General features: G+C 46.9%; 2 protein-coding genes across 4 annotated transcripts in view; one reads left to right on the top strand and one right to left on the bottom strand.

Annotated features, from left to right (window-relative positions):
* Window positions 1-4,237, bottom strand: part of zgc:109986 (uncharacterized protein LOC553566 homolog) — a 13,851-nt gene extending 9,614 nt beyond the window's left edge. The window contains exons 1-2 of one of the 2 annotated variants that reach the window (XM_056295868.1): window positions 3,646-4,237; window positions 3,217-3,338 (exon numbers count right to left, since the gene is read on the bottom strand). In XM_056295868.1, the coding sequence (XP_056151843.1) occupies window positions 3,217-3,338; window positions 3,646-3,742 (219 nt within the window). In that variant the 5' untranslated portion in view covers window positions 3,743-4,237. The remainder of the gene's footprint in view (window positions 1-3,216; window positions 3,339-3,645) is intronic. The other variant, XM_056295867.1, reaches the window with a different exon arrangement.
* A 22-nt stretch (window positions 4,238-4,259) lies between these two features.
* The window catches only part of srp54 (signal recognition particle 54), a 50,568-nt gene continuing 31,034 nt past the window's right edge, over window positions 4,260-23,793 (top strand). The window contains exons 1-4 of one of the 2 annotated variants that reach the window (XM_056295865.1): window positions 4,260-4,320; window positions 5,057-5,156; window positions 5,367-5,464; window positions 16,606-16,697. In XM_056295865.1, the coding sequence (XP_056151840.1) occupies window positions 5,387-5,464; window positions 16,606-16,697 (170 nt within the window). In that variant the 5' untranslated portion in view covers window positions 4,260-4,320; window positions 5,057-5,156; window positions 5,367-5,386. Of the gene's footprint in view, window positions 4,321-5,056; window positions 5,157-5,356; window positions 5,465-16,605; window positions 16,698-23,793 lie in introns of both variants that reach the window. The other variant, XM_056295866.1, reaches the window with a different exon arrangement.

Here is a 23,793-nt window from a genome sequence, read left to right as displayed (position 1 = left end):
AAAAAAAATTAAATTCTTGTTAAAAAAAAATCTCTCTCTCTCTGATGATCTGGCTGATGACCATACTCAAATGTCCATTGCTATGCTGATATAAGGGCTGATGATCATACTCAAATCACTAACCTAGAGGCCTGCTTGGCTGCTGTGAAAAACTGGATGTCACTTAACTTTCTGCTTTTAAATTCAGATAAAACCGAGATGCTGGTCATTGGCCCTGCTAGACACAGACACCAATTTGATAAAGTAACGATAACAATCGACAACTCTGTGGTTTCACAAAGTGTGGCAGCCAAAAATCTTGGTGTTACGTTTGATCCCAGCCTTTCCTTTGATAAGCACATTAAAGAAATCATCAAGACTGCCTTTTTCATTTACATATAGCTAAAATTCGGTCTTTTCTCTCCATGGCTGATGCAGAGACTCTAATACATGCATGTGTTTCATCCAGACTTGATTACTGTAATGTTCTGTTCTCAGGTCTGCCACATTCTAGTACTGAAAGTCTTCAGATGGTTCAGAAGGCTGCTGCTAGAATCCTAACTAAATCTAGGAAATTTGACCATATTACACCAATTATCGCCTCCCTTCATTGGCTTCCTATCCATGTTAGATCAGAATACAAGGTGCTTCTGCTGACTTATAAAATCCTAAATGGACTTGCCCCATCCTACCTGTCTGATCTCCTTAAACCTTACATGTCATCTCGAGCTCTTCGTTCTCAAAATACAGGGCTCCTGTGTGTACCCAAAGTTAAAAAGAGGTCAGCTGGTGGCAGCAGGGCCTTTTCCTATTGGGCTCCATTGTTGTGGAATAACCTGGCTGCTGCCATCAGACAATCGGAGTCTGTTGAGTCTTTAAATCCAAACTTAAAACTCATCTTTTTGCCTTGGCTTACAATTAGTTGCCTTTAAATTGAGTGTCTCACAACCTGTACTGCATGGTGGGTCGGTTTTCTGTCTCAATGAATTTACCAACCACTGTTCTGCCGACAAGATTATAGCGTGTAATTCTAGAGTATAGATTATAGAGTACAGATTCTAGAGTATAGATTATTGACTACTGCAAACTGTTCTATTCTCTCATGTCTTTTCTCTCTCTCTGAATGATGTCTTCTCCTTTCTCTTCTTCTGTGTTTGACTGGTGTGATGTGAGTCTCCCTTGTGTGCATGTGCAGGTTGTCCTCCTCCCAGGTCTCCATGGTGATGGTGGTTGCCACCTGGACACTGCTTGGTATCTCCCTCATCATATTTTCTTTTCTAATCTCATAAATCCATATAGTTTTCTTATCCTGTTTTAATGTTATATCTTTCTCTCACTAAGATGTGTGAATATATATATATATATATATATATTTTTACATGGTGGTGCTGGTCGTGTGGCTCGGATCCTGGGCTGTTCCGGTGGCGACTGGACACTGCTTGGTATCCTACTTATCATCTCTCATCTAATCATCAGCCGCTTCTCCGGGGTCGGGTCGCGGTGGCAGCAAGCTAAGTAGGCACTCCAGACCTCCCTCTCACCAGCAACACCCTCCAGCTCCTCCTGGGGGATCCAAAGGCATTCCCAGGCTAGATTGGACATGTAGTCCCTCCAGCGAGTTCTGGGTCTACCACGGGGTCTCCCCCAAGTTGGATGTATCCGGAAAACCTCCAAAGGAAGGTGTCCAGGAGGCATCTCAATCAGATGCCCGAACCACCTCAACTGGCTCCTTTCGACGTGAAGGAGCAGCGGCTCTACTCCGAGCTCCCTCTGGATGTCTGAGCTCCTCACCCTATCTCTAAGGCTGAGCCCAGACACCCTACGGAGGAAACTCATTTCAGCCGCTTGTATCCGCCATCTCACCCTTTCGGTCACTACCCAAAGCTCATGACCATAGGTGAGGGTTGGAATCAAGACTGACTGGTAAATTGAGAGCTTTGCCTTCTGGCTCAGCTCCCTCTTCACCACAACGGTCCGGTACAACGTCCACATTACTGCTGATGCTGCACCAATCCACCTGTCAATCTCCCGCTCCATCCTACCCTCACTCATGAACAAGACCCTGAGATACTTGAACTCCTTCACTTGAGGCAATAACTCATCTCCAACCTGGAGGGAGAAATCCACCATTTCTGGTAGAGAACCATGGCCTCAGATTGGAGGTGCTGACTCTCATCCCGGCCATTTCACACTCGGCTGCAAACCGCCCCAGTGCGCTGGAGGTCGCGTTCTGATGAAGCCAACAAAACCACACCATCTGCAAAGAGCAGAGATGCAATTCTGAGGTTCCCAAAACAGACACACTCCTCACCTTGGCTGCGCCTGGAGATCCTGTCCATGAATATCACAAACAGAATCGGAGACAAAGGACAACCTTGGCGGAGTCCGACTCCCACCGAAAATGTGTTTGACTTTGTGCCGAGAATGTGGACACAGCTCTCACTTTGGGTATACAAGGACCGGATGGCTTGTAGCAACTGCCCCGGTACCCCATACTCCCGCAGTACCCCCCCCCCCCATAGTGCCCCGGGGTGCACGGTCGTAAGCCTTCTCCAAGTCCACAAAACACAAGTAGACTGGCTGGTCAAACTCCCATGCCCCCCTCAGCACTTCCGCAAGGGTAAAGAGTTGGTCCGTTGTTCCACGGCCAGGATTGGATCTGTATTGTTCCTCCTGGTTCCGAGGTTCAACAATCGGTCGGAGCCTCCTTTCCATCACCCTAGAGTAGACTTTCCCAGGGAGGCTGAGCAGTGCGATGCCTCGATAATTGGAGCACACCCTGCTCATCATGTTCTTCATATATTTTATAATTCCCTTATAATTGTGTTATCCTCCTTCAATGTTGCATTATGTAAATTGTGTAAACACAACATCCATTGCATGTTGTCCGTCTTGGGAGAGAGATCCCTCCTATGGTGCTCTCCCTGAGGTTTCTTCCTATTTTTTTCTCCCTGTTAAAGGTTTTTTGTAGGGAGTTGTTCCTTATCTGATGAGAGGGTCTAAGGTCAGGATGTTGTGTTGCTGTCAAGCCCACTGAGGAAAATTTGTTATTTGTGATAATGGGCTATACAAATAAAATTGACCTGACTTGACTCTCTCTCGCACACACACACACGTTTGTGTTTGGAAATCTCTTGCACACCATAAAACCCTAACAAACCCGTTTACGACTGACACGTGACTAATACATTTGACTCAGCTGTTTGACAGACTGGGACGGACGGAGGACGTGATTACGTTGTGGATGGCTGCGGTCTCAGAGGAGAACATGGCATCCACAGGGAGGCGTGTCCGCAGGTCTTCTGAGATGCTCTGTAGAATCACTCTCTGGTTGTCCACCAAATAATCCTCCAACTCATCTGCAGCATGAGACACACACCAGAAAATGTCTGCAGATGGGTCCAAGCTATTTGGTTATGTGGGGAGTCATTACAGCAGAGACAGAGTTATGCTCACTATGTCATGTCTTCTTGTTACAGAGAATACTGCCCAACAGTTTAACGAAACGAAAGTAATGTGAAACGAATCCAAGACTTTAGATTGACATGCCCCCCCCCGCTAATTAAAATGCATGGTCAAACAGTTTTTCAGAGTTTTCGAAGATTCACTCGTAAAGACAACGCTCAAGTTTTACTCTTTGGCAGAGCAGCTACAAGTCCAGCATACCTGTGTTTTTCATCCAGTCGATGAGCTTGGGGAGGTCTTCTGGGCTCACGGTGGAGAGCAGCCGCTGGACCTGAGCCTTGGCGTCTGCAAAGTTCATCGTGCTGACGGCGGTGAACAGACGTCTAGCGGAGGTGCGGGTGTCCCAGCTCGGGGTGTCCCACCTCGGGGTGTCCCAGCTCAGGCTGTCCCAGCTCGGGCTGTCCCACCTCGGGGTGTCCCAGCTCGGGCTGTCCCAGCTCGGGGTGTCCCAGCTCAGGCTGTCCCAGCTCGGGGTGTCCCAGCTCGGGGTGTCCCAGCTCAGGCTGTCCCAGCTCGGGGTGTCCCAGCTGTGGACGCTCCACCTTTCATACCAGCGCAGGGAGCACGAACGCGTTCCGCAATTAAGGTGCACGTGGCAATCAATCGTTTGCGATAAAAGTGACCACGAAACGTATTTCTTTTTAAATTTACGGCGTTTTTGCAGTGTATTGTTTTGAAGCACACGTTTCTCCGATACACGTACACGTGTATCGAATGACTCGCCACCCCGTTGTTAGACTGAGCGGACCTGTAAAAGCCACCGGGAAGTGACCCGGACCCCGGAAACGGTCTTGTTTTGCTTCCGGGTGACGTGTGTTTGGATGACGTACCACTGAGCGCTGTGTGTGTTTGCTTGACGTCGCCTGGCTGTGGAAGGTAAGCTGAAGAAGCGCAGCTCTGTTTAACGGGGGTGGAAGACGCCGTGATAAATGTGTAAAACACGTGTCACACGTGTGGGAACGCTGCATGTCGCGCCCGTGTGACGGAGTGCGCAGCTTGTCCTGAGGGCAGTTCTGTCGAGAGCGAACGGAGCTAGCCTGCTTGCTAAGCTAAGCTAAGCTAGCAGGCTGAGAGAGGCGCTGAGCGGAGACGAGCTGAGCAGGCTACCGTTAGCTAGCAGAGCCGCTGCGCCGCTCCGCTGAACCCAGCGACGCTGCGCTCCCATCACCGCTCGGGCTGCCCAACAAGCCTCCCACAGTCCCTTTTGACATAACGCCTTTGTTGTCAGTTTTACTTTTCTTATCTTGTGTGTTTTAACTTTTTTACTTTTATTTTCTTTCGATTTGAAAGCACCTTTGAACGGCCGTTTTATTGTTGCATGCAATTGTTTTAATTTCCTTTTCTCTGAAATGTTAATGACGTGGAGCTGCATTTCCTGAAGCACGTCGGTGTATTTTCATCGGGAAGAGAGAAGCGCTTTAGCGGCTCTACATGGGAGTGGAGGTCGGGATGAGAGATATGTTGATGACGTAGAAGCTAAACTATAAACAACAGATTTCAGTTTAAAAATGCCACAGTTAACTGTGTTATCAGGACTGTCGCCACATGTATGTTCTTTTAACCGGCTCTGGTAGAAATAAGTCATTTTACTTTAACTTTCTCCTCTCTAAAGGAAATCGTTGTATGTTGAACTGGTGAGCAGAGCCGGTCATCCTCGGGGCTTCCCCATCAGCATCACAACCACAGAGGCCCTGATCTTCACAACCCCTCCTGTGAGTGGATGCCGTCTAACTATTTAGCTTTGATTTTGTTGTTGTTAGATAAAGTGGCTATATAGTCTATGATGAAGCCTAATTAAGTATCCTTCCTACTGTGGTGTATTTGAGTGGGTGCTTATAAGTACACCATGTGTATAAGATTTTCATAGATCTATGCTATTAGCCAAGTAATATGATATTTAACTGACTTGCAGTGTCTTCCAGGTCTGTTTTGGATTGCCAAAATGGTTTTAGCAGATCTTGGGAGAAAGATCACCTCGGCGCTGAGGTCTCTCAGCAATGCCACCATCATCAATGAGGAGGTAGCTATCAGTTACTGTTCACACCCCTGAATAGAGAGCACAAAGGTCTGCTCTCAATGTTACCATGCAGTTGGATACACTTAGTGCTGTGCAATATGTCTTTATCTTGGGATTTGGATTTAAACTGTGATAGATACACATTTAAATTAACATTTAGATCTAATGGCGACAGTGGCGCAGTGGTTAGCGCGATCGCCTCACAGCAAGAAGTTCCTGGGTTCGAGCCCCAGGGTAGTCCAACCTTGGGGGTCATCCCGGGTCATCCTCTATGTGGAGTTTGCATGTTCTCCCCGTGTCTGCGTGGGTTTCCTCCAGGGGCTCCGGTTTCCTTCCACAGTCCAAAGACATGTAGGTCAGGTGAATTGGCCGTACTAAAATTGTCCCTAGGTATGAATATGTGTGTGTGTGTGTGTGTGTGGGCCCTGTGATGGTCTGGCAGCCTGTCCAGGGTGTCTCCCCCCCTGCCGCCCAATGACTGCTGGAATAGGTTCCAGCATCCCCACAACCCTGAGAGCAGGATAAGCGGTTCAGATAATGGATGGATGGATTTAGGTCTAATGTTGCTTTTAAAGGCAAGGCTAAAAACATGTGTTGGCCTAATAATAAATCAATCACAGTTGGGGAGAAAAATTAATAATTTTTTTTTCTTTGTTCATGGGACCTGTCATATACTCATGAGAGTCCATGCTGTTGATTAAGATACTAATATAAATAAGTCATGTTACCATGAATAATTACAAGTTTTCACAGTAAATACATCTGTTTGATATCTATTAGGTTAACACCAATATATTGCCAAACTGAAGTGTAGTGTCTTTATGCATGCTCAATAATCCAGGTAAGAAAATCAAAAAAAGTTGAATCAGTTCATCTGGACACAGTGTTTGTTGACAGAAACATTTAATTGAGTTAATCACTGAGTTAATCATGGTAAATTGTTTGCTAAACTACCAGAGCGAGGGGTCCCCTCTTATCTGATGATAAGGATCTTGCACTGTTGGTATTCATATCAAACCATGCAAGTTAGGTGGAGTAAGAGTATATCTGCACCGTTCCCAGTTACCAATGGGGTCCGACAAGGTGGAATACTGTCGCCTGTTCTCTTCAACTTGTATATGGATGATCTTTCTAAAAAGTGAAGAGTGTAAGACTGGCTGTATGGTGGGGGATAGTCTCATTAACCCTCTGATGTACGCTGATGACTTAGTCCTCCTGTCTCCTTCTAGTGCTGGCCTACAGCAACTGCTCAGAGTCTGCTCAAGTTATGGTGTGCAGCATGACATCACATTTAACTCTGAAAAGAGTGTTGTCATGACTGCTAAACCCAAGGAGGACCAGAAGCAGCATGTTCCTTCATTCTTCATGGCAGAACAAGCAGTAAATGTGGTGACCACAGTAAGATATCTGGGTCACATCACCAGCAATGATCTATGTGACGACGACGATGATGTGCAGCGCCAGTGTTGCAAACTGTATGCACAAGCCAATATGCTGGCACACAAATGTCACATGTGTACAGATGAGGTTAAAACTGCTCTTTTGAGGGCCTACTGCACTCCACTCTACACTGCCCACTTGTGGTGCAGTTATAGCAAAGCAAAAATGAAAAAGCTGCAGGTAGCGTATAATGATCAAGGTTGGGTGTTTGTCACGGAAGTCGCGGGTGTCACGGATTCCGTGATTCTCGCCATTTTTTGCCATGTCCGCGATTTCCCCAGTTTTTAGTGCTTTCCGTGATTTTTCTACAGTTTTGAATGGTAGCCTAACTGTCAATCTTAACGTAGCCTACAGTGTGATCTGTATAGGCACTAAGCATTTTAACCATCACTTCTGAACCGCATATAGCCTAGCATTGTACATTTTGACCTACACTCCGACCCATAGAATGTCCCAATTAGCGGAAGTTTATAGTGTAATGTTACGTTCCCATGGTTACGTTAGAAGTGCAAATGAATGAACAGCTAACGTTAGTCACGGTCCGATCAAAAACTTCAAAATGAGTAAAACTGCAAAAACCTCCGCTAAAGCACGATCCCTACAATACCCAGAAAAAACTTTTCATGTCAGTGGTGGTTTGTTATTTTGCTCAGTGTGTAACATCCCGGTGGACTACACTCGAAAAGCAAGTTGCGACAAGCATTTGCAGACAAACGTCCATAAAAAGAAAACCGCGGATCGGGCCGTTGAAACCGAGAAGAGCTGAAAACTGCAGAAAACTGTGTCAGAGCTGTTTCAAGCTAAAACAACCGCCCAATTGCATAGACAGAGTGAGGTAATTAAACGTACAGAAGCTTTCACTTCAGCCAACATCCCCTTACACACACTGGACAATGTTGGCCTGAAGTCCTATCTGGAACGCAATCTCCGCGACATCGGAGTAATTCCAAGTGCTGTCAACTCCGACGCACCTACCTGCCTAGCATAGTCGCGAAACACGTGAACGAGATCAAAGACAAACTCAAAGTTTGTGACAGAATTAGCATTGTTGCTGACGAGACCACCGATGCCGAGGACAGATACGTTCTCAACATACTGGCTGTATTAAGCAAACCCGAGTGCGAGGAGTTGAAATTGGATTAATTCTGTTAGATGGCATGGTTCTAGACAGTGTCAATTTCAAGACCGTAAGCCAGGCCATACAGGGTACACTGACGAAATAGGGTCACTGCAGTTGTATCTGACAACGCTGCGTATATGACTAAGGCATGGGAACGAGGAATGAAACCTCTCTTTCTAAACGCTGTCCATATCACCTGTGTTGCGTATGGCGCAAGACATTTAAGAAAGTCAACGATCTGGTTGTGGCTGTTAAACAGGCGTTTACAGCTTGTCCCATGCGTAAAGCTAGATTCCGCATGTATCTCCAGGAAAAGGAGAAAACTCTGTGCATTCCTCCGACACCTGTAATAACGCGATGGAACAGCTGGTTTGAAGCAGCCGTATTCCATTCCAGATTCTGGAATGCGTTGGGATCAAGATTCCCATCCTTGTCAGTTGTTGCAATCGGATGTTTGACGGCCCCTGTCAACAGTGTTGATGCCGAGCGCTCCTTCTCCCGTTACGGTAACGTTGTCAGTGACAACAGGCGCTCCATAAAAGACTCAAACCTCGCAATGTACAACATGTTGTATCAAAACAAACTTTAAATAAATAAACACACTTTAACCGTTTTATTATTTTAGTAATGCAATTTGAGCATAATCCGTTTATCACAACGTTCTGTTAAATTAAAGGCCAAAAAGCATGCTCTTTCTTTCCGCGATGGACCGAAACTATTAAATGCAGTAGTCTACCAATGCATTTTAGTTGTATTGTGGCAGGATGAGGAAAAACACAGCAGACGAAGGCGAGTTTGATGTTTATTCCTCAACTCCAAAAACCAAAACTCAGCAGGAACAACCCTGCACCAGCAAGCCCGGGAACTTAAACCACATCCCCAGCTCACAGTCCTGCTGGGTGAGAGGCACAGCCCCTAGTGTCCGCCACACAGCCCCCCCCCCCCCCCCGAACACCCAGAAGGGACTCCTGGAAAGAAAATTAGTGTCTCACTGGAGGCTTAAGCAGCCTGCCATAACGGCTGCGCCGTCCCTGAGCCGGAACAGTAGGTGAAACACAGTCCAAAGTCGGCTGAGAAGCAGAACGCTGAACCCGTGAAGACACTGCCGGGGTCCTGGAAGGAGGACGACCCCGACGGGGAACCTGGGCCGGAAACACAACTTCGCCTGCCACCCTGTGCGCCCGTTTAAGCCTATCAAGCGTGACACGCTCCCTACGCCCACCCATATCTAGCACAAAACCCTTAGGACCCGTCTCAAGAACCCGAAATGGGCCATCGTATGGGGGTTGGAGGGATGAGCGGTGAGCATCATGCCGTACAAAAACAAAACGAGCCGACATGAGCTCCGCAGGCACGAACGACCGTGGAAAACAGTGGTGAACGGGGCCTGGAACCCGAGTGCTGTCGGACAAACAAGGATAAACGGCCGGACGGGGTCGAGGAGCGGAACTCCCAGGCAAAAATTCCCCAGGGACGCGGAGTGGCTGACCGAGCACCAGCTCAGTGGGCGAAGCGTTGAGGTCCTCCTTAGGAGCCGAACGCAACCCGAGCATAACCCAAGGTAAACCATCCACCCAGTTACCATCCGAGAGCACAGCGCTGCCTTGAGCGACCGGTGAAAACGTTCACACAAGCCGTTAGCCTGAGGGTGGTACGCGGTAGTGCGGTGTACCTGCACACCCAAGGATCGTGCAAGTGCCGACCAGAGCTCTGACACGAACTGGGGGCCCCTGTCTGAGGTGATATCTGACGGAGTGCCGAAACGGGCGACCCAGGGGGAAAGAAAAGCGCGTGCAACATCCGAGGATGTTGTGGAGGACGGAGGGACAGCCTCTGGCCACCTGGTGGTCCGATCTACCATTGTGAGCAGGTGCGTAAAAACCCTGTGAAGAAGGTAGAGGGCCCACCAGGTCCACATGCACGTGGTCGAAACGTCTGGCCGGGATCGGAAACGGTTCGAGGGGCGATTTAGTGTGCTGGTGGACCTTAGCGTGCTGGCACGCTACACATGCAGCTGCCCACCCCTTGACGTCCTTGCGGAGGCCAGGCCAGACGAACTTGGAACCGACCAACTTCACCGACGCCCGAACTCCAGGGTGCGAGAGGGAGTGAATCGATTCGAAAACTCGACGGCGCCAGGCCACTGGAACAACGGGGCGGGGACGGCCGGTGGAGACATCACAGAGGAGGGCAGGACTGCCTTCCTGCATCACAGCGTCCTCTAGCTTGAGACCGGTACGCGTTGACCTAAGGGCAAGGACGTCCGGGTCGCTGGGCAGGTCGGCAGCCATAGCGGAGAAATCCACACCGAGGTGCACAGGACACACAAGCACACGCGACAGACAATCAGCAACAGGGTTGGACTTCCCGGCCACATGCTGAATGTCCGTTGTGAACTCAGAGATGGCCGCCAGGTGGCGCTGCTGATGAGCAGACCATGGCTCAGTCACCTTGGACGTTGCGAAAGTCAGCGGTTTATGATCCACATAAGCCGTGAAGGAGCGACCCTCCAGCAGGAAGCGGAAATGACGGGTTGCAAGGTGCAGTGCCAGCAACTCCCGGTCAAAAACGCTGTACTTGCGCTCGCTATCCCGCAGTTTGTGGCTAAAAAATGCGAGTGGCTGCCACGCATTCGCCACACGCTGTTCAACCACAGCCCCCACGGCTATGTCAGACGCATCGGTTGTTAAAACTATGGACGCCGTGGGTGTGGGATGGGCGAGGAGGGCAGCGTTAGCCAGGGCGCACTTAGCTCCGTCAAAGGCCTGGACCTGTTTGGGAGTCCAGTCAACAGGGTCGTTAGCCTTCTTAAGCCGCAGGGCTTCGTAAAGTGGCTGAAGGAGGTGGGCAGCGCGAGGGAGGAAACGGTTATAGAAATTCACCATGCCCAAGAATTCCTGCAATGCCTTAATAGAGACCGGGCGGGGAAATTCCGCCACCGCTTGCACCTTAGAAGGCAACGGGATCGCGCCTTGCGGCGAAATGCGGTGACCTAAGAAGTCAATCACCGGCAGTCCAAACTGACACTTGGCCGGGTTGACTATCAGGCCGTGTTCGTCCAGACGACGGAAAACCTGTTTCAGGTGCGCCAGGTGCTCTTCAGCTGACCGACTGGCCACTAATATGTCGTCGAGATAAACGAACATGAAAGCAAGGTCACGAAACACCGAGTCCATCAGCCTCTGAAAGGTTTGCGCTGCCCCCTTCAAGCCAAAAGGCGCATGCGCATGAACTCAAAAAGCCCAAACGGGGTGATCACTGCGGTCTTGGCCACGTCCTCTGCGTACACGGGAACCTGATGATAGCCGCGCACCAGGTCCACCTTAGAGAAGATAGTGGCACCTGCCAGGCGTATGGAAAAGTCCTGTATGTGTGGGATGGGATAGCGGTCATTGGCGGTGACGTTGTTCAGGCGGCGAAAGTCGCCGCAAGGCCGCCACGACCCATCCACCTTGGGCACCATGTGAAGCAGTGAGGCCCACGGGCTGTTGGAACGCCTCACTATACCCAGACGCTCCATGATGGCGAACTCCTCCTTAGCTGGAGCCCATTTTACCGCGTCGAGGCGCCGCGCGCGCGCCAAAACTGGCGGTCCCAGAGTGGGAATGAAATGTTGTACCCCGTGTTTAGTAACCGCGGTGGAAAAGGCAGGCGTAGTCACCGATGGAGAATCCGCCAGCAAACGCTGAAAAACATCCCCTTATGCTAAAAAGTTAGCGTGTGTTAACGGCCCGGCTCCCCCTGTCTCGCACGGAACAGTGGCGAAAGACACAGCATCAATTAAACGGCGGTTTGTAACATCAACCAGCAGACCATTAGCACACAAGAACATCCGCGCCGATAATAGGAACAGTAATGGCGGCCACTACAAAGTCCCACTCAAAATGGCGCCCGTGGAAGCAAACAGTCACCAACCTTGTGCCAAACGTCGCAATGGACGAACCGTTAGCTGCACTTAACTGTGGGCCGCTGCCTTCGGCCGACCTGTCTGTCTTAGCAGGAGGGAGTAGGCTCTTTTGTGAGCCTGAGTCCACCAGAAACCGTCTTCCTGACATCGTGTCCTTAATGAAGAGCAGCTCACTACGTCCGCCAGCGCCCACAGCTGCTACTGAGCGCTGCCCTGGAGTTTCCCGCCGCCTCCAACGTGCACGGAGGGACGCAGCGCCTCGCCTTGCCGCCGAACCGCTGGTGGAAGAAACAGAGGCCTCTCCCGCGCCGTCTCCGGGCAGTCACTCCAGCCACCACTGCCGGGTCCGCGTCCTCCGACGCCGGCTGCAGAGGCTCCGATGCCTCACTCTTCACAGAGAACCGTCTGGTAGCCAGCAGGACCCGATCGGCCTCCTCAGCCAAACCTCGGCAGTCACCAGCGGCCAGACACGGGGAGTTAGCCAAAGCCGCGCGCACAGGAGACGGGAGCTGGCGCAGGAAAACGTGCGGGAAAAGGAACCCACCTTCGTCTGAGCCTAGCAGCGACAGCATATTGTCCATGAGATCCACAGCCGTCCCGTCGCCCAAACCGGATAGGGAAAGGATCCTATCTGCCCTCTCTGCGGTAGATAGGCTGTACCTCCGGAGCAGAAGATGTTTGAGGGCGACGTATTTATCGTGTTGCGGGGGGGGGGGACGCGCAACAGCTGCATGGCCCGGCGTGTGGACTGCTGGTCCAGCGCAGCGGCGACCAAATAGTATCTGGAGTCGTCCGCGGAGATTCCACGCAGGTGGAACAGCGCCTCGACATGCTGGAACCACGAGGCCGGGTCGCTCTGCCAGAACTCTGGGAGCTTCACAGGCGCGGCGAGAACGGCCGGCTGTGAGAGTTGGGGCGGCGTGGCCGAAGTGGATTCACACTCTTCTTCTGCTCCAAACATGTTCAATTCGGGGTCACCAATGTGACAGGATGAGGAAAAACACAGGAGACGAAGGCGAGTTTGATGTTTATTCCTCAACTCCAAAACCAAAACTCAGCAGGAACAACCCTGCACCGGCGAGCCCGGGAACGTAAACCACGCCCCCAGCTCACAGTCCTGCTGGGTGAGAGGCACAGCCCCTAGTGTCCGCCACAGTATTTGTTGCTAGCAGCAACTGCCTGCTGTTTAAAAAAAAAAAAATTGTTCAAGCACTTGTTGCTGTTGCTACAATTGCGCATGTTATTTCAATAATTTACCACAACTGTGCATGAGATCTCTTGGTTAATTGAATACATTCAAGCTATTTAAAACACTCCGTGATTTCTGCCTCTTTCTTTTTAGTTTTCCGTGATTGTCTACAACTTTGCCGTGATTGCTCCGTGACTTTAGTCAATATTTTCCGTGACAAACACCCAGCCTTAATAATGATGCATTCACAATCTTGCTCAAGCTTCCAAGATGGACAAGTGCAAGTCATATGTTTGTGACTAGTAATGTTCCCTCTTTTCATGGTGTGTTCAAATTTATCTGTCGATTAATTTATTCAAAGAATGTAATTATAATGCTGTTAACTGAGCCTACAAAAAGTGACACAAAGTACTCCTCTTGTTTCTGGAAACATTGGAACAAATGTCTGCATAGGTTTTAATCATTGTGGACTTGTGAACTGATGTTTTAGCTGTATTTTTGTGTTGTCCCGTGTTGTATTTTTGTTGTTGTTGTTTTTTTTAAATATGGAGCTATGTGTCTGAATAAAGTAAGATTTGATTGATTGATAATACTCCCGTCTGTGCCCCTGAGCAAGGTAATGGAAAGAACTGGAGTTGGTCCCTGGGCACTGCAGCTGCCCACTGCTCCTATACAATAGGATGGTTACATGCTCCTATACAATAGGATGGTTACATGCTCCTATACAATCGGATGTTACATGCTGCTATACAATAGGATGGTTACATGCTCCTATACAATCGGATGTTACATGCTGTTATACAATAGGATGGTTACATGCTCCTATACAATAGGATGGTTACATGCTCCTATACAATCGGATGTTACATGCTGCTATACAATAGGATGGTTACATGCTCCTATACAATCGGATGTTACATGCTGTTATACAATAGGATGGTTACATGCTCCTATACAATAGGATGGTTACATGCTCCTATACAATAGTAAGGTTACATGCTCCTATACAATAGTAAGGTTACATGCTGCTATACAATATGATCGTTACATGCTGCTATACAATAGGATGGTTACATGCTGCTGTACAATAGGATGGTTACATGCTGCTGTACAATAGGATGGTTACATGCTGCTGTACAATAGGATGGTTACATGTTCCTATACAATAGGATGGTTACATGCTGCTATACAATAGGATGGTTACATGCTGCTGTACAATAGGATGGTTACATGCTGCTGTACAATAGGATGGTTACATGCTGCTATACAATAGGATGGTTACATGCTGCTGTACAATAGGATGGTTACATGTTCCTATACAATAGGATGGTTACATGCTGCTATACAATAGGATGGTTACATGCTGCTATACAATAGTAAGGTTACATGCTGCTATACAATAGGATGGTTACATGCTGCTATACAATAAGATGGGTACATGCTCCTATACAATAGGATGGTTACATGCTCCTATACAATAGGATGGTTACATGCTCCTATACAATAGGATGGTTACATGTTCCTATACAATAGGATGGTTACATGCTGTTATACAATAGGATGTTACATGCTGCTATACAATAGGATGTTACATGCTGCTATACAATAGGATGTTACATGCTGCTATACAATAGGATGGTTACATGCTCCTATACAATAGGATGTTAAATGCTGCTATACAATAGGATGGTTACATGTTCCTATACAATAGGATGGTTACATGCTCCTATACAATAGGATGGTTACATGTTCCTATACAATAGGATGGTTACATGTTCCTATATAATAGGATGGTTACATGCTGCTATACAATAGGATGTTACATGCTGCTATACAATAGGATGTTACATGCTGCTATACAATAGGATCGTTACATGCTCCTATACAATAGGATGGTTACATGCTCCTATACAATAGGATGTTACATGCTGCTATACAATAGGATGGTTACATGCTCCTATACAATAGGATGTTACATGCTGCTATACAATAGGATGGTTACATGTTCCTATACAATAGGATGGTTACATGCTCCTATACAATAGGATGGTTACATGTTCCTATACAATAGGATGGTTACATGTTCCTATATAATAGGATGGTTACATGCTGCTATACAATAGGATGTTACATGCTGCTATACAATAGGATGGTTACATGCTGCTATACAATAGGATCGTTACATGCTCCTATACAATAGGATGGTTACATGCTGTTATACAATAGGATGGTTACATGCTGCTATACAATAGGATGTTACATGCTCCTATACAATAGGATCGTTACATGCTCCTATACAATAGGATGGTTACATGCTGTTATACAATAGGATGGTTACATGCTGCTATACAATAGGATGTTACATGCTCCTATACAATAGGATGGTTACATACTCCTATACAATAGGATGGTTACATGCTGCTATACAATAGGATGGTTACATGCTGCTATACAATAGGATGGTTACATGCTGCTATACAATAAGATGGGTACATGCTGCTATACAATAGGATGTTACATGCTGCTATACAATAGGATGGTTACATGTTCCTATACAATAGGATGGTTACATGCTGTTATACAATAGGATGGTTACATGCTGCTATACAATAGGATGTTACATGCTCCTATACAATAGGATGGTTACATGCTCCTATACAATAGGATGGTTACATGCTCCTATACAATAGGATGGTTACATGCTCCTATACAATAGGATGTTACATGCTCCTATACAATAGGATGGTTACATGCTGCTACACAATAGGATGGTTACATGCTGCTATACAATAGGATGTTACATGCTGCTATACAATAGGATGGGTTACATGCTGCTATACAATAGGATGGGTTACATGCAAAGAACACATTCATTGTAAAAATACAATTGGTTGTAAGAATACAATGTGGAATAATTCTTTTCTCTCCTTATTAGTCATTAGATGGGGAGGGAGGTGTACTTTAGAAAAAAGAAATGATGCAGACTATGACTCCAGCTTCATGTGAACTCAAACTGGCAGGCTTTTTTCATTATTTTGACATAGAATATTTTATTGAAGGCATGTTTTTCTTATCTATATTGGTTTCATAAGTACAGTTGTATTATTTTGAGAAGCTGGTGTGTGTACTTGTAAATCAAGACTGATAACAGTTTAATGGTCTGCTGAGGAGAGGGAAAAATCGGATTGAATTTTAACTTTTTATCAAAAGTCGTTGAATCATGGGTTTGGTTAATCACCACACTCTTAAATAATATCAGCCTGTTGCAATTTAGGAAAGCCCATGTGGTCAAACCGAGATTTAGATTTTAACGCAATTGATTTTCCTTGGTACACTACGACTGTCAGAGAAACACTGTACGGTGGCCATGCAAGCAGGAAACAGTTGATATGGATCTCTGTTCATGGCCATTAGCTGAACTCAGAGGAAGGTGTGTTCAACTGAACTACGCAGCAGAGGGATAAGTAAAGCATCTGCTTCCTCCCTAGGTGCTGAATGCAATGTTGAAGGAGGTGTGTGCTGCTCTACTAGAGGCCGATGTCAACATCAAGCTGGTGAAACAGCTCAGAGAAAATGTTAAGTGAGTGACACACACACACACACACACACACACACACACACACACACACACACACACACACACACACACACGTATACCTAGATACACACTGCTAAATCTACAAACACGCATCGTCATCACTTTGGCATCATTTTAATAACTTTGTTGATAGTAAATGGATGGCACTTTATGTAGCGCTTTTGTAGCTGCAGCAGTGCTTTACAGTTAGTTATTGCCTCACATTCACACCATCATCATTGACGGTCACTCTGGGTCGAGTATGACTGTCCTCCTTCTAGGTCCTTGTAGGTCTTCAGGTGGGCATAGAGGCCGATCCTGGAGCTGCATATTTTGGGGTAATGTGGGCGAGGGTGTGGTTTGGGCCTTTCTGGTAACTTGCTCCTTTCTGAGATTGCACTTGTTTTTAGCAGCACAGTGGTTTTAGGAGTTCATAGTTTTAGGAGGTCATGTGGTTTTAGGAGGTCATGGTTGTAGTGTAGTGTCCAGCACCCTCGCGGACAGCCAGTCTCCAGGCCTCCCTGTGTTTTGCTGCATGTTTCCAGGTGTTAATGTCGATGCCAAACCTTATGATATGGGCCTTGATGTTATCTTTATATCGCTTCTGTTGTCGTCCTGGGGAACAGTGTCCTGTCACGAGCTGAGAGTAAAGGACTTGTTTCAGGAGGTGAGTCAGACATGCGGAGGACACGGCCAGTCCATCTCAGCTGATGTTATGTGATGGTGGCAGTTATAGTAGGCATGTTGGTCTCCTTGAGGACACTGAAGTTGGTGAGCTTATTCTCCCAGTTGATCTTACGGATCTTCCTGAGGCATCACTGTTGGTATGTCTCGAGTGCCTTCAGGTGCCTGCTGTATGTGGTCCAGGTTTCTGACCCATACAGTAGGGTGGGCAGCACTACCACTTTGTACACCAGAATTTTTATTCCGGCCCGAACGTCATGGAACGTCAACCCTTTTCCTCAAATCTTGAGAAGGCCCGGCTGGTACAACTGAGACGATGGTGTATTTCAATGTCAGTGTTGGCTTTGGAGGAGAGAAGGTTGCCAAGATATGGGAACTGTTCCACATTTTCGAGTCTGGTGTTGTCTACAGAGATGGATGGGTGCAGAGCAGGCATATTTCTGTTGGGTGGGGGTTGGTAGAGGACATGGGTCTTTTTTATGCTAATGGCCAGGCCAAGCTGCTTGTATGCCTTTGCAGAGGCATCCAGTATGTTCTGTAGTTCCTCTTGTACAAGGGACAGTAAGAAGGGAGTCTGGATATTTGTGCTCCATGTTTGTAATTTGACCAGCCAGGTGTTTTAATGCCTCTTTAACACAGGCCTGGGGTGGGATATAGACACCAACCGGAATAAATGATGAACTTCCCCGTGGTGAATAGAATTCTTTACAGTCAATGAAAGATGTCTCTAAGTGAGGGCTGCATGATTTCTTCAACACTGTGACATCCGTACACCAACCTCGTTTTTTTTCCCTGATAGCTCTGTTTCGCGGACCCCTTGTAGGAGTTGGAACTGTGGCAGATGAAGTGTACTGTTTGTTATCTGCTCACTAAACCAGGTTTCAGTGAGACACAGGGCGGGAGATCTTGTTGGCCAGAGAGCGGACATTTGCCAGGTGGATTGACGAGAGTGCAGTTTGAAATCCCCGCTGTCGCAGTTTAACGAGCGCGCCAGTTCACCCGTTGGTGTCTCCGCTGGAGCCTGCACAGGGCACCCCCAGCCAAAAGCCCGGCAAGACTTTGGTTAAAACAAGTCGGTAGAAAAGTGTGTTCAGTTTATCCAGTGGACAGTTGGAGGCTTAAAAGTTCTTCCCTGCTGTATGTGATCAGTGAGTGGATGCTGGAAACCAAACAAATAAACAAACACAGAAAAAGTACAAGAGAGCACAGAACCGAGGTAAGCGTCTATGGTGCCATCTTGTTTTTGACCTGCTCTACCTCCTGTGATACTGCTGTAGTGTTGATAACTGCTACTACTGCCTTTTCCCACTCCAGGGGGCCTTTGGCCTCTTTAATGTGCATGACAAATCCTCTTCCATCATGTTGCATGATGACTTGTGAGACGGCAAGGTATCTGAAGTTATGCTCTCGTTTACACGTTCATTGATTAGTAATCAGCATATTAGATACAGTGTAATACACATTTGTTCCTTTACTGCAGGAGCTGTGAATGAATTATGTGCTTTCACTTTGTAAAACAAAAAAAACTAATGCACTTGGTCTTAGCCAAAAAAACCGCAGAGAATCCGAAAGGGATTAATTAAGTTAATACTGGATTGATGGAATTCTCTGTCCCCTCATACCTCTGGACAAGCTAATGTCACTGCTTTACTCATTACACCTTCTGAAATTCACACCAACTTCCTTTAAGATCATTCTAGCAGGCCTACATGCCAAGTGTCACAAACACACATCACCTCATCAAGGTCTTTGGGTCATGACGGCAGCTTTAGTTTAGTCAGATGACCAGCACAGTCCCCAGATCTGGACCCAGTGGAAGACCTTTGAGATGCGATGGAATGGGAAGCTCTGTGTAAATCTGTTTAATTGGTATGAATCAAGATCCATGTGGAATAATAATAATAATAATAAACTTTATTTGTATAGCACCTTTCATACATAAAATGCAGCTCAAAGTGCTTTACATTAAAATCAAGGTAAACAATAAAACTCAACAACAATACAGATAAGATAAGTTTAAAGTAATAAAACACAGACCTAGGCAAAAAACATAAAACAAGGCAAGAAATAAAACCACAGTACAAGATAAAAAATAAGAGTAAAAGAAATATAAAGTGGAATTAATTATAAGCAAGAGCATAAAAATGGGTCTTGAGCTGATGTCTTGATGCATGCTCAATAATCCAAGTAAGGAAATCACAGAAAGGTGAATCAGTTCATCTGGACACAACCTTTATTGAGAGAAATGTTTCATCATCTTCTAAGTGACCTCTTCAGTCTCACCTGACTGCAGGTATCCCACCCTTATAAACAAAACAGTTGTAGTAGTCAATGGTCACGCCAATTTGCATATGAAACAATCGTTGGTTTGGGTCGTTATGCAACTGTATTGTTTATAAGGGTGGGGACACCTGCAGTCGGGTGAGACTGAAGAGGTCACTTGGATGATGATGATGAAACGTTTCTCTCTCAATAAATGTTGTGTCCAGATGAACTGATTCAACCTTCTTTGGTCCATGTGGAATGTTTCCTGCTCCTTGTTGAATCCATGTCTCAAAGAATTCAGGCTATGCTCTTGGTCAAAGTGGTTCCCACCTCAAGATTACTTTATTTGTCCTGAGTGAAATTTTTCTTGGACACAAAGACTGCCACACAAAAATGCATACACCATAGTGCAGTAACACTCATGACGTGCATTCAAATACATGGAACACAGCCCCTCATTTCACCTGCACTAGATAAGTTTACCTAATCAACTGGCATTCTTGGTCCAGTGCATACCGACACCGCTGCTGGTTCTGCTTCTCCAGTCACCGAGCCTATCGCCACCGTTCTCTGTCCTGCTGTTGAGGCTACCTCTCCTCCTTTGGTCACCAAGTCAGCTGCCACCGCTGTCTGCCCTGCAGCTGCTGTAGTCCTTCCTCCATTCATCGAGCCCAATGAGTCTGGGTCCACCTCGGGGCTAAACCTAAGGTCCCGGTCAGCTCTACCCCGTCCCATCACAAGCCCCGGACCCTGATCAGAGCTCATAGCAGAAGAGGGAGGCGCTCCTCTCATGCACTGCCTAGCTTTGACGTCCAGCTGAAGAATAAATATGATATTTTCAATCTGCATTACTTTCTACCTCTTTTGGCTTAGGAGCCCCAATCCCAGTCCCACAGCCCACTGTCACCACCGGTCCTTCCACCAGCCAAACCCGAGCGCTCCTTCCATGTCAGGGCTCACCAATCCACACCGCAGTTTACACCAGCCCCGAGGAGAGCTCCTGTCCCCCTCCCTGTCCATCCTTCTCCATCCCCACCGTCCTCACGGGTGAAGTTTTCCCCACCGTCAACTCCCCCTCTGACCACGCTTATCATTGGTGACTTGAGTGTGAGAAACATAAAGAGAAAATCTGCGGCAACTTTGTTTTCCTGGCGCTAAGGTGACTGATATCATGGAGAAAATCCCCAACATCTTAGCTGTTCATCCACTCGCCCGTGATGTTGTCCCTCATGTTGGCTGTAATGACGTATCCAGTCAGACCTCAGAAATACTGAAACGCTGCTTCAGCAAAATTCTTGACTCCCTCTCGGTTCAACATAAGCGGCTCTACATCTCTGGTCCCCTCCCCCCACTTTACTGTGGCGTGGGTCATGTCTGTTGCAGATTGAGGTCATAGTTATCCAAAGGAGTTGAATCAAGTGCAACTGGATTTGGTATATCCATGAAGACGTTTCGCCTCTCATCCAAGAGGCTTCCTCAGTTCGTGCCTTTCTGACTAGACCAAGCTAGTCTGACTGGCTGGTGATGAGACTCAGAATTGATCCTCTAGGAGTCGTCGTCAGAGCTATTGAGGGGCCAGTTTTACAGACAGAAACACGGCTGTGCAATGGGCTCACCAGTATTGCCCATTGTGGCCAACTTATATATGGAAGAGGTAGAACACAGGGCCCTGAACTCCTTCAGAGCAACACCTCCGAGCCACTGGTTCAGATATGTGGACGACACATGGGTCAAAATCCAAACACAAGAGGTGCAAGCGTTTACCAAACACATCAACTCAGTGGACAAGAACATTAAGTTCACAAGGGAAGACGTAAAGAACAACAGTTTGCCCTTCTTGGACTGTGACGTCCAAATTGGGGAAGACAGGAGCCTCCACATTGGGGCTTACAGGAAACCTACACACACAAACCAATATCTACTTTTCGACTCACACCACCCGCTGGAACACAAACTGGGCGTCATCAGAACTCTGCAACACAGAGCTGACAATGTGCCCAGCAGCACTCAGGCCCAACGAGAAGAACACAAACACCTGAGGGGAGCTTTAAAAACCTGCGGCTACCCCAGTTGGACCTTTGTGAAAACTGCAACACGTTCCAAGAAGACCAACCAGGTGAGCAACGAGGAGAAAAGGAACAGAAGGAAGAGCACAGTCATCCCGTATGTTTCTGGGGTCTCAAAAAACTCAGGAGAATTTTCAACAAACACCGCATCCCGGTATACTTCAAACCCAGCAACACACTCCGACAAAGATTGGTTCATCCCAAAGACCGTGTACCACACACCCGGAACAGCAATCTGGTGTATGCCGTACAATGCAATGAGGATTGCACTGACCTATACATAGGAGAAACCCAACAACCACTACACAAACGGATGGTCCAACACAGAAGGCCAAACTCCTCAGGACAAGACTCAGCAGTCTATCTACACCTAAAGGAGAAGACACACTCCTTCCAGGACAGCAACGTACACATTTTGGACAGGGAAGATAGATGGTTTGAAAGAGGGGTGAAGGAAGCCATCTATGTGAAACTGGAAAAACCATCCCTCAACAGAGGAAGAGGTCTGCGACACCACCTATCTCCCACTTACAATGCCGTCCTTTCATCTCTACCCAGGAGACTCAAGAAGCCTAGCCTCCAAGAACAACAGTCAGTCACTAACAGCTCCAACCACTCTCATGACCACTGAATAATGAAGTCGAAACTAACACCCCCAACCACCGTCGCTGCTAAACAAATGCAAATCAATAGCTCCTATGGCGACGGGCCCGGCTGGACATCAGAGCACAGGAGAGCCACGCATATCAATAGCTCCGATAACGACGGGCGCAGCCAAACATCGGGACACAAAAGAGCCACTCATATCTATGGCTCTGTTAGCGAAGGGCGTTGGTAAATATCGGATCACAAAGAGCCACGCATATCAATAGCTCTGACAACGACTCCTAGAGGATAGAGTCTCATCACCAGCCAAGTCAGAAAGGCATGAACTGAGGAAGCCTCTTGGATGAGAGGCGAATCGTCTTCACGGATATATACCAAGTCCAGTTGCACTTAATTCAACTCCTTTGGATCTCCATCCCCTACAACCCACACTACATCCCCCTTCTGGTCAGGAGGGCCTACTATTACCTCCCTCAGATGTAATCCGGCACTGTTGTCTATTCCGGTATTGATTAGAAATAGAAGAACTCGAGTGTACTCAATTAACAGGGTAACCCAGTCTAATTTGTTACATATTCCACGACAGTCTCAGGCTACCACAAGGGCCCCTATTATCTCAGCAAAGCTAGCTTTACTCAATATCAGATCTCTTCCCAACAAATCAAATTTAAGTAAATGACATTATAACATCATACAATTTAGGTTTTTTTTTCCTTACTGAGATGCGGTTAACTGAAGGCAACAGCGCTACTGTTCTCAACGAGATGGTGCCAGAAAAATTTAGTTTTATGAATACATGCCAGACTGGCAAGAAGGGAGGATGAGTAGCTGCCTTATTTAAAGATGTTTTTCAGTACAAAGAGATTTTACTTGATGATTTTACTTCTTTTGAGTACCTCAGTTTTATATTGACGGGTGCTCCCAAAATTCTATTTCTAACCATTTACAGACCTCCAAGATATTCTGTTGATTTTATTGATGATTTTAATGAACTGCTATCAGCTATTACTATTGATTGTAACTTTATTATAACAGGAGATTTTAACATTCATATAGATAATAACATGGACAATAATACCAAAGATCTCTTTGCCCTACGTGACACTTCTGACCTCTCGCAACATGTAAAAGAGCCCACGCACACTCGGGGCCACGTTCTAGATTTTGTTACCTCTAAAGGGATCAACATTTCATCCGTTATGGTTAAGGACTTGGCCCTTTCTGATCACTGCTGTGTCTCCTTTGACTTATGGATCGTACCGGATGTTCAAACTAGCTGTGTATCTGTTAAGAAGAGGGGTAACACTTTAGTATGGGGAACGTAGTCACCATTAATTAGGTGCTTATTAGCATGCAAATTAGCAACATATTGGCTCTTAATTGGTCATTATTACGTACTCATTAATGCCTTATTCTGCATGGCCTTATTATACAACCAGTAAGCCATTAACTATGAGTTTTCCCTCTATAACCTCAGA

This window comes from Lampris incognitus, chromosome 16, assembly GCF_029633865.1.
Source record: "Lampris incognitus isolate fLamInc1 chromosome 16, fLamInc1.hap2, whole genome shotgun sequence".
Classification (NCBI taxonomy): Eukaryota; Metazoa; Chordata; class Actinopteri; order Lampriformes; family Lampridae; genus Lampris; species Lampris incognitus.
The sequence above is the reverse complement of the archived record's forward strand: the minus strand, read 5'-3'. Positions and strand labels throughout refer to the sequence as shown.